The following is an 11607-nucleotide window of genomic DNA, read 5'->3' on the forward strand; positions in this document are numbered from 1 at the left end:
GACAGTTGATATCAGCCTATAACAGTCTTGCGATCTTGCTCTGCCGGCTCAGGCCCAATACCACAGTCACGAAGACCAGGGAGTGGAAAGTAGTGACATTCGCCTTCCCAGTCCTCCAAGCCTTGCCATCTGTGAGTAATACAAAGGTCTCATAGTCAGTTGCGAACCCCGAAAATGCGTGGTCGAGAACAAGCATTGCCTGGCGGCGGCCTTCATATTCAAGTACCCAGTACGTATAGCACAATGGAGAGTGTGGCCCGTCAACACCCTCGTATCCCGCAATCACAAGTGGTAGGTTCTTCGGAGACTCCCAGCCCATAAAATTGATGACATTGTCTTTATCTTCACTCCAGCATGCCAAGTCGTCGACTGAAATTTCTTGCTCCCAAGTGTAATCCCATAGACCTGTGATAGTTGTAACTATGATGGTGAGCAACAAATCAAACAGAAGGATATTTTTCGTTACCAACTGTTGCAGCCGTTAGAGAGAGAAAAGAAGCAATATTGGTAAATTGAGATATCTGCATCTTGAGGCGTAATTAAATAATGGGAGGTAAAGAAGGATTCGGGAGAAAGCTGGTAGAGGAAGGAAAGCTGCTACTAAACTCTGAAAGATACAATGAACTCTACTAAATTACCCTTGCTACAAATGTTTAGTTGATGGGTGCATTTCATAATTTCTGTTGGTTGTTGGTTGTAATTCTTGGTCTAGATCATTTTATCCATGATATTCCACTTGGCTCGTGCGTGCTTCTCGGAAAATAATGCCGAAGATTGATTAAGTTTTGTGTGGGAAAATATGAGTCACAATGCCTCTGAGGTTCCCTCCGAAGAAATAGAAGAACTTATGTTTTTATGGACTGTTGCAGTGCTGAAGGTTCGAGTGTAGTTATGGCAGATGAGAATGAGTTGAGGATAGGTAGACAGGTGGCTCTCTAATAGCATCACCAAATCCTTCACCTATTGAATAGGCACAATTTTTACAGAAGCACATAAGCCTAATAGCAGTCAAAGTGCTATAAGTCGCCATTCATCTTTCTTTTCAACACCATGTTCAACACCACGCTATGCAACAGTCACTCCCAAATCCCCAAGCCTATGTACAACTTTTCTTTGCTTTAACAATTTTTCAAAACATCAACTTTTTAAGCCTTTCCAGGCCAGATCTCCTTAGCGACATCGTTGACAAGCTTGAGCTTGGCAAACATCTTGTCCTCAGTCATACCCTCAGCACCAACAGCGACACTAGCGAAGCCGCACTGAGGGCTGATGCCAACCTGCTCAAGAGCCTCCTCCAGACTGCGACCCTGACCATCAGCGATGATCTTGGCAGCGTCGAGCACGCGGTGCTTGATGACCTGAGCATCCTCAAGCTCGGGTTCCTTGGTGGTGATGACTCCGAGGACGACGTTCTTGTGCTTAGGGAGGAAGCGAAGGGGCTCGAAACCGCCGGAACGAGGGTTGTCGTACTCGAGGAAGAAGGTGTCGTAGTTGAGGACGGTGAAGAACTTCTCGGCGATCTTCTCGTATGAACCCTCGCTGAAGTGCATGGACTTGGAGAAGTTTCCTGTGGTGTATAAGTGAGTGGATCCGGCGTCATGAACTGAGAAACATACCTCTGCAGACGTGTAGTCCAACGTGTAGACCCTCAGGTCGGTCGGCAATAGCATCGTTGTGAGCCTTGAGGTAAGTGTCGAACAGCTTGTCAGGATCAACACCCTCATCTCTCAGAGACTGAAGCATCTCATCAGAGCAGAAGTAGGCGAGAGTGGGGTCGTCGATCTGGATGTTTCGCACGCCCTCATCGTACAAAGTCTTGAACTCCTGACGGTAAGCCTTGGCCAAATCGGCAAAGAAGTCCTCATCGTTAGAGTAAGCCTCAGGGCTGTAGCACTTTCCAGAGGCAAGTCTCAGGTGGAAATAGCAAGGAGGAGGCATGGTGAACTTGCACTCAGCCCACTGCTCACGAGGAACACACTCGCGGAGCATCTTCCAGTTCTCGAGGTAAGGGCTCTTCTTGTACTCGATCTTGGACTCGCAAAGAGCAGCCATGGGATACTGCTTACCAGCCTTCTTCAGCGCAGCAATGGGAGGCGCAGAGAGACGGACGAGATCCCAGGGAACAGGCTCAACTTCGCGGAAACCACCTAGACGCTCAAAGAATCCAGAGAAGTAGTACTTGCGATCAAACTCACCGGAAGAAATAGCGCGGACTTCATGTTCCTGCTGCTTCTTCACGATATCGGCAATAGCAGCCTTTTGCGTCGCAGCAAGCTGCTCAGCAGTGACCTGACCGGCATCAGCTTGCTCCTGGGTGCGAGATAGCGCGTCAGGGCGAATGAGAGAGCCGATGTGGTCGGCGTGGAAGGGGAGTTTTGTGACAGTCATTTTGAGCGCGAGGAGAGTCAATTGAGCGGTTTCATGGCTGCGGGAGTAGCCATCATGGCTCTTTTTATCATGGGCATGATGACATGGGGTATTTCCCCAAGCAAAGCCGGGCCAATCAATGGTCCAATGATGACTGCGTTGAGAGTAGCATGTCTCCATATGACCCCTCCCCCTCCGCAGATCTTCGGTTGATAGACACGGCTGTTGAGATGAGGGTTAGGGTTACGATGTTTGCAGTTCATGTCTACTCATGAACAGAACAGAAGCGGTAGAACAGATGAATTGTTTATCAAATATTGCCTGTACTCGACAGCGCGATGCAAGAAAGGCACATAGTTGAGCATGGGCCAGTATGGCAACTCAGAAGGTAGCCGACATGTCATCGAAGAGCCTCAAAGAATGGGAACGACAGGCAAGGCGCAAATGGCCTTTGCAGCAATTGCTCATGACATCTCGGCTGCTGTGTTTCAATGGGGTACTTGAAGCCTGATCTTTGTCAGTCATGATGAAAGAAGGGAAGCCAGCCTGCAAATTGAACTGCTCGAGGGCGAGAAAACTGATGATGCTTACATTACCAGTTTCAATGTTGATGTTATTGACAAAAGTTGTTTTGTTCCAAAGGAAACAGGGGCAACAATCGTTTTCAAAGCCTAGAAATGACAATGTCCAAGCAACTAACCAAGGGGCAAAGTCTCCTGTCTCACTTGGAGCATACCGCAGTACCAAGACCTGCAACATTCTACGTGTGTTCCTTCTACATTTCAGTAGTTTCATCGAGATCGGACCCAAAAGTGTTAGATGGTATAAAAGAAAAAGAAAAGAACTTACTAACACTCAATATGTGAGACTATCCAAGCAAGGGGGCAAGATTTGACCAACCCAAAAGACAAAACAATGCGTCTCTCCCTTACTGAGCCTTGGCACAATGAGAGGCTTTCCACTCTGCATGTCAAATAAGAAAGTTTAATATGTAATTTTCTGCAAGCCATCAAATTAAGCGGCTTGCATAAGGCGACAAATAAGGGCCCTCCCTGACATCGGAAGCGAAGACAGAGGAGATTAGTGCATCGTGGGCGTTTTTCCCACGATAGCGGACCAACATAAGCTCCGATCAGAAGCGGGAATGGCTCCAACGGCACGCGCTGCCAACATTCCTCGCCAGCAAATGTTGTTGTCGCAACTTTACTTGGCTTTCCAATTTTAGCATTGCAGTTGGTGATCAAACATACGAGGCGCAACGTTGCCATACGTTAATTTGATCGACAGGAACAGGAGCTTTGAGGATATTCTTTTACAGTGTGCTGATATACCTTTGTGTAACAGAGGCGTAAAAAAGGGTGTTTTGTACCTTGCATGAAATCTTGTAGTACATGATGGCAATATCAACGACTTGGCACGGCAACTTTTGATCCGGAGAGGGATGATACTGGAAATGGAGTTCCATGATGTTATCACTCAGGAGCAATTGACGTTGGAACGGATGCGATAGCTAAAGCTTCTACTCACGTCATAGAAAGATCATCATCACCAAGTTATCTATCAAGAGCAAGTCAAGTGATTGTATGACTCGACTGGTTAGTATCAGTCTTCAAGCTCTGGAAATAGACAAGGTTGTTGCCGTAGGGCTCTGGCGAGCCTCCGAGACTACCGAGTACCGATTTGTTTAAGCTATCACAGTGATCCATGTTAACTCAAACTTAACAAGCTTCCTTGGATGAGTTGCATCCAAGGGATCTACTGTGGGGTTGTCGATTCTTAGCAGATGTGAATCAGTTATCGCCAAGCGAGAAGTGGATTAGCTGAAAATTCCTGGAAAGTGTATTGAGCTCTATCCAATCAGTAGTTGAAGCTTGGTCTGATACGAGCCGTGAATTCCAGTGATATTTCTTGTAAGGTTATACGAGAACTTCAACGCTCGGTTACAACTCTTTCCGCAGTAATAAACTTAGATTAAGCTTGGCGATACCAGAAACGTCGAAATGAACATCAGATTTAACAAAAATCCCCATTATTTTGAGGCATTTCCTGATCATTTCCTGTTGAAGTGTCATGGACTTTGAGTTCCACTGTCGAAAACTACCCTAGACCCCCGTCCGGAGCACGGCCGTCTCGGCGGCCTCCGCAAAAACCTCGGCCCGCATAACACAACTCCTCAGACTGATTCATGTCTCATACCAGCTTTCAGCTCTCCCTTCGTAAGACCAACCTTTCTTCCACTTCTCACGAACGCAATTTCCCCCTTGTGGATCATCTATTAGCTTCCGGGATGCAGTGCCTCGATCTTGTGGACATGGACGAGAAACCCAAAACAAAACACTCATATGCAAATGCTTTCGAGATATGAAGAAACCTTCGGATCCTATTTCCCCGGATTGTGCTAAAGAATGCTCGCATCCGGCCGAAGGGAGGGAGGGGTCTGATAAACGGTTTCGAAACAGGGTTGATCTTTGCCTTGTCCGATTCAAGTTCCAACCGCTGAAAACGCTATGTGAGTGATACTCAAGTGAGTATAGTCGCCTTTGGAGGAGCCACAAAACACACCAGATATTGCTCTGCCTATTTCTGGTGACCAATGACGTACATTCTTGGTTGATGGAGATTAAACACTCGTCACATATCTGCCAAACCTTACAGGAGGGGAACCTTTGAGAAAGTGTGATCTGATAGCGAGTGCTGCTTTGACGCATCCAGGAATGATCGTGCGCATGCGGAGAAATTATTTCTTGGCTACCAATCTGATGCCGATGGGCCGTCGGTATCCAAGAAACAGTCGAACATGGAGGAATTCAGAGTGCTTCGATTCATGTGAAATTACTCCTTTGAGGGAGGGTAGGCCAGGGCATCCGGATGAGTGTCTCAGCAGAATCCTGTGTCAGCAGCCTCACGTATCAACAAGTGAGATAGAGGCTATCAGTATTAACATCTGGAATTTAGAGTAATCTTACAACCCGAGGTGCTGCAGAGCCAAATTCTCAAGCAGCGGGGATTTTGGGCCAACAAGCTTCATAGAGTGTGGAGTGGGAGTGAGACATGTCAAGTCAGGGGCACTGCATTCTTTGCTTGTTGGACGGGAACGCCATGTCTCAACAGTCACAGCACTCTGGACTTGTTTGCGTTGGGCTCGATGCATTCGTCGAGGACCAGACAGACTATCGGCGCGAGGCTTAGTCTGTGGTCCTAGGAGGATCCCATACAATCTCAGCCCCAAGGTAAGGGACCCAAATCATGTATAAAGAGAGGGCTTGATTCCGTCCAAAGCTCAACTTCTTTCTTCCCTCATCATCAAGCAACTCAAACACCCTCGATCCCCTCGCTTCTCTTCCGAGAGCTGTTTTCCAGTCGTTACACCCCCAGTCATTCGCTCTAAAGAACCACCATCAAACAAGTCAAGATGCGTTACACCGAGATCCTCGCCCTGGCCATGGGCAACTTGGCCGCTGCTCAGTTCACCACAACCCGCTTCGCCAACACCACCACCAGCGCCATTGAGACTGGCACTGCCACCACTGGCACTGATGTCACTGGCACTGAGAGCTCCGGTGCCGCTACCAGCACCTCTGCCGGCGGCATTGGTAACCCTGACGGCTTCAACTTCCTCGGCTGCTTCTCTTCTGAGAACGGCTTCCCTGGCTTCACTCAGGCCTACTCCTCTGAGGAGAACGACTCTGAGCGTTGCGCTGATGCCTGCTTGGGCTCAAACTTCTTCGGTCTTTATGACAACAGCTGCTACTGTGGTAGTGAGCTTGACCTCAGCACCTCGCCTTCTGTTGGCACTGACCAGTGTGACCTCTCTTGCCCTGGCAACCCTGATGAGAACTGTGGTGGTCTCGCTGCTGGCGACCGTCTCATGCGCCGACAGGTCGCTGTCAACGTTCTCCTCTCCGTCTACGTCGCCGTCGGTGTGAACCCTGGTGAGACTGACACTGTCATCAACACCGACTTCGTGACAGAGACCCTCCCTCCTGTCACCACCACTGCCACCGTCACCTTCACTGAGGATGGCACCACCGTCACCCAGACCGTCACCACTGTTCTCCCCGCCATCCCCACCGATGTCATCATCATTTGCTACGGTAACTACTGTGCTCCTCAGGTCCACTGCCCTACCTGCACCAAGTGGCAGATCGTCTGCGAGGATGGCCTCTGCGCTCCCCGTGAATGCTACGACGACACCTGGAGCAAGCTCAAGATCTGCAACAGCGGAAAGTGCTACTACGCCGACTACGAGGGTGATGAGTGCAACCAGCGCATTGTCTGCTACGGCAGCGAGTGCCAGCGTGACCAGCACTACTCTGTCGACTACGCTCGCAAGTTCGTCTGCGATGTCGATGAGGACCGATACTACTTCGATGAGTGCAAGGATGACTGCTACACCTACGAGAAGTGCTCCAAGGGCGAGTGTGAGCCCGTCCACCCTCCTGTCAAGCCCGAGCCTGTCCACCCTCCCAAGCCTGTCTACCCCGGCAAGCCCCCTGTTGTTGTCGTCCCTGAGCCCGAGACTCCCTCCAAGCCTGAGCATCCCGAGACTCCTGCTAAGCCCGAGACTCCTGGCAAGCCCGAGACTCCCGCTAAGCCCGAGACTCCCGCCAAGCCTGAGCATCCCGAGACTCCTGCTAAGCCCGAGACTCCTGCTCAGCCAGAGACTCCTGCTCAGCCTGAGACTCCCTCCAAGCCCGAGACTCCTGCCACCACCGGCACTGGCTCCAAGCCCGAGGTCCCCGTTGTGACCGCCGGTGCTGCCCAGAAGACCTTCGCCGGTATGGCCGCTGCCATCGCCGGTCTTGCTTTCGTCCTGTAAAGGATATGACAAGCAAAACTTCTTCTTCTCCCCGGATGGGACTTTTCTCATAGATGCCGGAGTCCCTGCCCGGCAAGCTCAGCATTCACGTCTTTGCTCTTGATAGCAACAAACACGCATATGTGTAACGTTTAACGTTCTTGGTTCATTCTTACACCAGTCGGTATAATTTGGGTAGATCTAGCTCTGGGATATCTGTACGATAGATTAGGGTTTTGGCTGTCCATTTCGATGGTGGTACCTTTTTGGCGATTAGAAATCAGTAGTATTTCGGCTTTAATATGGCTTTATGACTTTATTCGTACTTTAGAGGATTCTAAGGTGACAGTGATTCGCTTTACTCTTCTCTTCTCTGATAACTGTGACATACTTGATGGTGGCTGAATCAAATTGACTAATACGTTTATCTTTAGGCTTGTTTAAAGGTAATCTTGGAAGCAAGGGATGCTATCTTCAAAGTCAGTTCCTTGCAGGAGAGATATGTAAGGGGTCGTCGTGTGAGCCAGCCTCACCAGGAAACTTCTGACAGCTTTCTGCAGAGCAATGCAATTGGATGGCCCTTATGCGGACGCTCACATGCAGTATATTTTCTTTTTGTGTCTGAAACGATAGGCAGTGGAGAAGCAGTGTATCTCGATCTTGGTGGGAAAATATGCCAGTAGACAACTCTTGGGCAATTAACCGCGACATTATAGCATCAATCACTTCGTGCTGGTAAACAGCTTCTAAATGGTCGGAGGTCAAATCTTGGGTTGCATTGAGTAAAAGTTCCTATGCTTGTGCTTTCGCGAAATGTTGGCTTGGCGAGGTGATAGTAATAACAGTGTGACCAACAGCTGTTGTCAGCGCCCGCAATACTTTTTACAGTTGATGTTGCAGGCATGAAGTCCTTGTAATAGACTATGTCAGGTCTGTTGTTGCGGTCTGGAAAGTTCAGCATGGATAAATACCTGGACTTTAGGCAGTCGTATTTCACGATAGTATCCTGATTGCTGGAAGAATGACACTCCCGGCAGTGTCCAATAGCAGGAGTGAAATGACCGTGATGGATAAGGCTTAGGGCTATAAGGTAAAAGATGCGAATCGATGGGCATATACCCCTGTTGGGTTATAGCATCTCACAACTCGCTCGGTTAATATCCATCACATCACTTCGATCCAGGGTTCAAGGGTACCTTTCCCGCATCGTGCACGGTGAGCATTAATGCAAGACCGTTTATGGCAGTTGTAAGCTCTTATCGTCAGGGGAATATGCTATAATTCCCAATGTCCGATGATTGACCTCTGAATATGATGGTATATATGTTGATGGGGGGTTCGAATAAGAATGTCGTGATGTTGCACGGGGAGTATCGGGCTCAGAGATGTCCCAAGAGCGGAGTAGAAACCGCTTCTGGTGGAGATGGTCTTACGCTAAATGCCTGCGGCCATATCCCTTGTGTCGGTACGACAAGGATGGATACGTAATTGCGGTCTGAGCTTGATTGAAGATTTACGCATTGTTCAGCTCTTGATAATTATCTTGCTATGCTGAAGGTTGCTTGTTAGCTCATTCGTTTGAAGCCGATGGAGAGACAATGTCAGTGTATAAATGAGACGAAGAGCTTTGATAGAGATCCAAGAACCACTGAATAAAATTTGTTTATCTCGTGTCCAGAAACAGCAAGATTCTTTTTCGGAGGAAAGTTGCAGGGTCCGAGATTCTTGTTGGATGGTGCAAGATGCCTGACACGGGCTACAGTACCCAAGCTGGGAATACCCAGAACCTTGGCTTTTATGTATGCATGGATCTTGATAACAGGTGGTCTTAACAATATCCGCTCATACAATTAATTACCTGTACACTGTCTAGGTAGTTAATAATTGACCAAATAAAAGAACAAGCTTCTCTTGAACAATGCCAGTGTAACCCTTCAAACTCACCCTCCACTGCGGAACCGAAAAGGAAAAAGGTGGAGGTGTGTGACTGTGACCGCCAGACGAGACTGCCTAAACCCTTGCAAGTTCTTGATTGACTTGAATGTGGATTGCGGCGTTATGATTGATTTGCCTAGACGCTTCTGAGCGGTACCAACAGACTGGAACTGGCTGGTCATCTGGGGCAGCCACAATTTTGTGTTTTAGAGTAGGAATTTTTCCAGATTCTCGGTAACGACATCATCACAGTCACAATCACAGTGATATATAGATTGACATTGTCATAGAAGTGATGATTCGATATGATGAGGTTTATATGCTAGTCATGAGTGCACTAGGAAGTGTAAAAAGGGACAATCCTTTCCTAACATCATTAATAGAGGTGCATGTTTCTCCTCTTTTTTTCTTGATAGCTTCCCATCGCTATCCTTCTCAGTATGGAGTAACTTTTAGTCTCTTTGGAATGGATTCTCTCTAACCCAACTTGGTCTGGTCTTACCGTTTACCGTCTCTTTTTTAAAGCAACCCAACTGACCTTACTCTACTTTACTTGCCTTGCCCTGCCCTGCCCCGAACCCTTGATCAGTCTTTCTCTTCAACTTGGCTCTTTATATATCGATGCCAACTGAGTCTCATCGACATCAACACCAAAGCGACAATATCACCGTATACTGGCTTAGCGTCGTCTTGACTTACACGGCCTAAGCTTATAGCGCCTTATCCGCTGTAAGGTTACTGACGTCAGGTCGATCTACGGAGGAGAGCGCCATCCCGCTCAATCTCACCTTAGCGCCTTCCATTCCCTGACTATCTCCTGTCCTACTTGAACAGTTTAACTCTGTCATATTTAATGTTTTGTTTTTGACTTCAACACCACAAAAACTCTGTTGTGTCGACCCTCAATCATCACCCGCGGTATGCGCATACCCCTGTACCTGCGCTCACGATAATGAACTCGCCGCCAAACTCATTCTCTCGCCAATCCGATGGCTCTAATACCTCGAAACGAAGGGATGGCGCTGGAAAAGACCAACATCTACCTATCTCCCGCCATATGGTACCCCCATCTCCAGCGTCTTCGACGACATCTCCCCTGGCTGTAGGCTCGACACACGAAGCGGCTCTTATACAAAGCATTGAGCGAGGCGATTACGCGACCGACGACGATGAGACACGGAGCCTTACCGATAGCATACGACAGCACATTGTAGAGGGTGGTCTGCGGTATCATAGGTACAGATAAATGCGAGCCGTCTTTGCTCTATGACTGACAGCAGATCGCAGCTACCATGCAGGAAAATATCTCTTCCCTAATGACGAGGCCGAGCAAGATCGAGAAGAGCTCAAGCATAACTTGACTGTGTATCTGTGTGATGATAGACTGTTCTTTGCGCCAATTGAGCAGCTATTGGAAAAGGGAGCTGAAGTGCTCGATCTGGGTACAGGAATTGGAAAATGGTGTGTCGAGCGTAAGACTCACCGAAAGAGCCCCATACCAAGCCGGGAGTCTAATTACTGACCCTGATAGTTGCCGATATCTATCCCAACTCGCAATTTCACGGCATGGACCTTTCACCTATACAGCCAGACTGGGTCCCAGAGAATGCCATTTTTGTTGTCGACGATATAGAGCACGAAGCTGGCTGGACCTATGGAGACGAAACATTTGATTACATTCATATACGCCACACAGTTCATTCGATCAAAGACCGAGAGTTGCTCTGGGAACGAATCTTGAGGTATGATTGTCGTGCGCCTTTATATGACCACAAGCTGACTCTCACACAGACACCTTAAACCAGGAGGTTACGTAGAAATACAGGAGTTTAACTACATTGCAGCTTGCGACGACAACTCATGCGACGGTCCATACGCTTGGCGGGACTATTGCAGATATCTCTACGAAGGCATGCTAGCTCTCGGCACAGACCTCCACGGCATCAGTTACGTGGAGCACGAACTGCACGAAGCAGGCTTCGAAAACATCACAACCAAAGGCTACAAGTGCCCAGTTGGGCCATGGGCGAAGAAAACACGACTTCAAGAGTGTGGCCATATTTTGCGAGATGTTATTTTGTGGGGTCTCGTTGGTCTTTCTCGAAAACCGTTTCGTGATGGTCTCGGCTGGACATTGATCCAGATCGAGATGTTCCTCGTCGAAGTTCGCAAGGCATTGACTCAGGAAGTCAATGGCTTACCCAGGTTCCATACTTATTTCCCTTACTACAACATTCACGCTCGGAAGCCTCTGAATTCGCAGAGGCCCATCAGGGAAGACGCTTGAAAGCCAGTTTCTGCTGGAGACATCACGACGCATAGCATATACGACACTGCATTTTCATAACGATTTGACGAGATACAACATCACTGGCATAAGGAAGCAGGAACACATATGGGAGCATGGTTTGGCGTTTCGGTTTGCATTAGAAGGCTAATTAGAGCCGGTGATAAAATATCACTTACAAGGCGTAACTGAGCGACTATTTCACTTTTTTTCATGTTTA

At 48.3% G+C, this 11607-nt stretch overlaps 3 protein-coding genes across 3 annotated transcripts; 1 reads left to right on the forward strand and 2 right to left on the reverse strand.

Annotated features, from left to right (window-relative positions):
* Positions 1 to 16: 16 nt before the first annotated feature.
* On the reverse strand, positions 17 to 527 carry BKA55DRAFT_535344 (uncharacterized protein; the record flags this gene model as incomplete). Its single annotated transcript, XM_046189698.1, has 2 exons — positions 17 to 405; positions 467 to 527. The coding sequence occupies 2 exons, from the start codon at positions 525 to 527 to the stop codon at positions 17 to 19; spliced, it is 450 nt and encodes a 149-aa protein (XP_046054151.1).
* Positions 528 to 1145: 618 nt separating this feature from the next.
* On the reverse strand, positions 1146 to 2388 carry BKA55DRAFT_502486 (uncharacterized protein; the record flags this gene model as incomplete). Its single annotated transcript, XM_046186924.1, has 2 exons — positions 1146 to 1567; positions 1617 to 2388. 2 exons carry the CDS (start codon positions 2386 to 2388, stop codon positions 1146 to 1148), a joined length of 1194 nt encoding a protein of 397 aa, XP_046054152.1.
* A 7664-nt stretch (positions 2389 to 10052) lies between these two features.
* BKA55DRAFT_685882 (S-adenosyl-L-methionine-dependent methyltransferase) lies at positions 10053 to 11387 on the forward strand (the record flags this gene model as incomplete). The annotated part of the gene is made up of 4 exons (XM_046198862.1): positions 10053 to 10336; positions 10388 to 10572; positions 10632 to 10842; positions 10892 to 11387. 4 exons carry the CDS (start codon positions 10053 to 10055, stop codon positions 11385 to 11387), a joined length of 1176 nt encoding a protein of 391 aa, XP_046054153.1.
* Positions 11388 to 11607: the final 220 nt, after the last annotated feature.

Source organism: Fusarium redolens (genome assembly GCF_020744475.1).
Source record: "Fusarium redolens strain MPI-CAGE-AT-0023 chromosome Unknown BKA55scaffold_3, whole genome shotgun sequence".
NCBI lineage: Eukaryota > Fungi > Ascomycota > Sordariomycetes > Hypocreales > Nectriaceae > Fusarium > Fusarium redolens.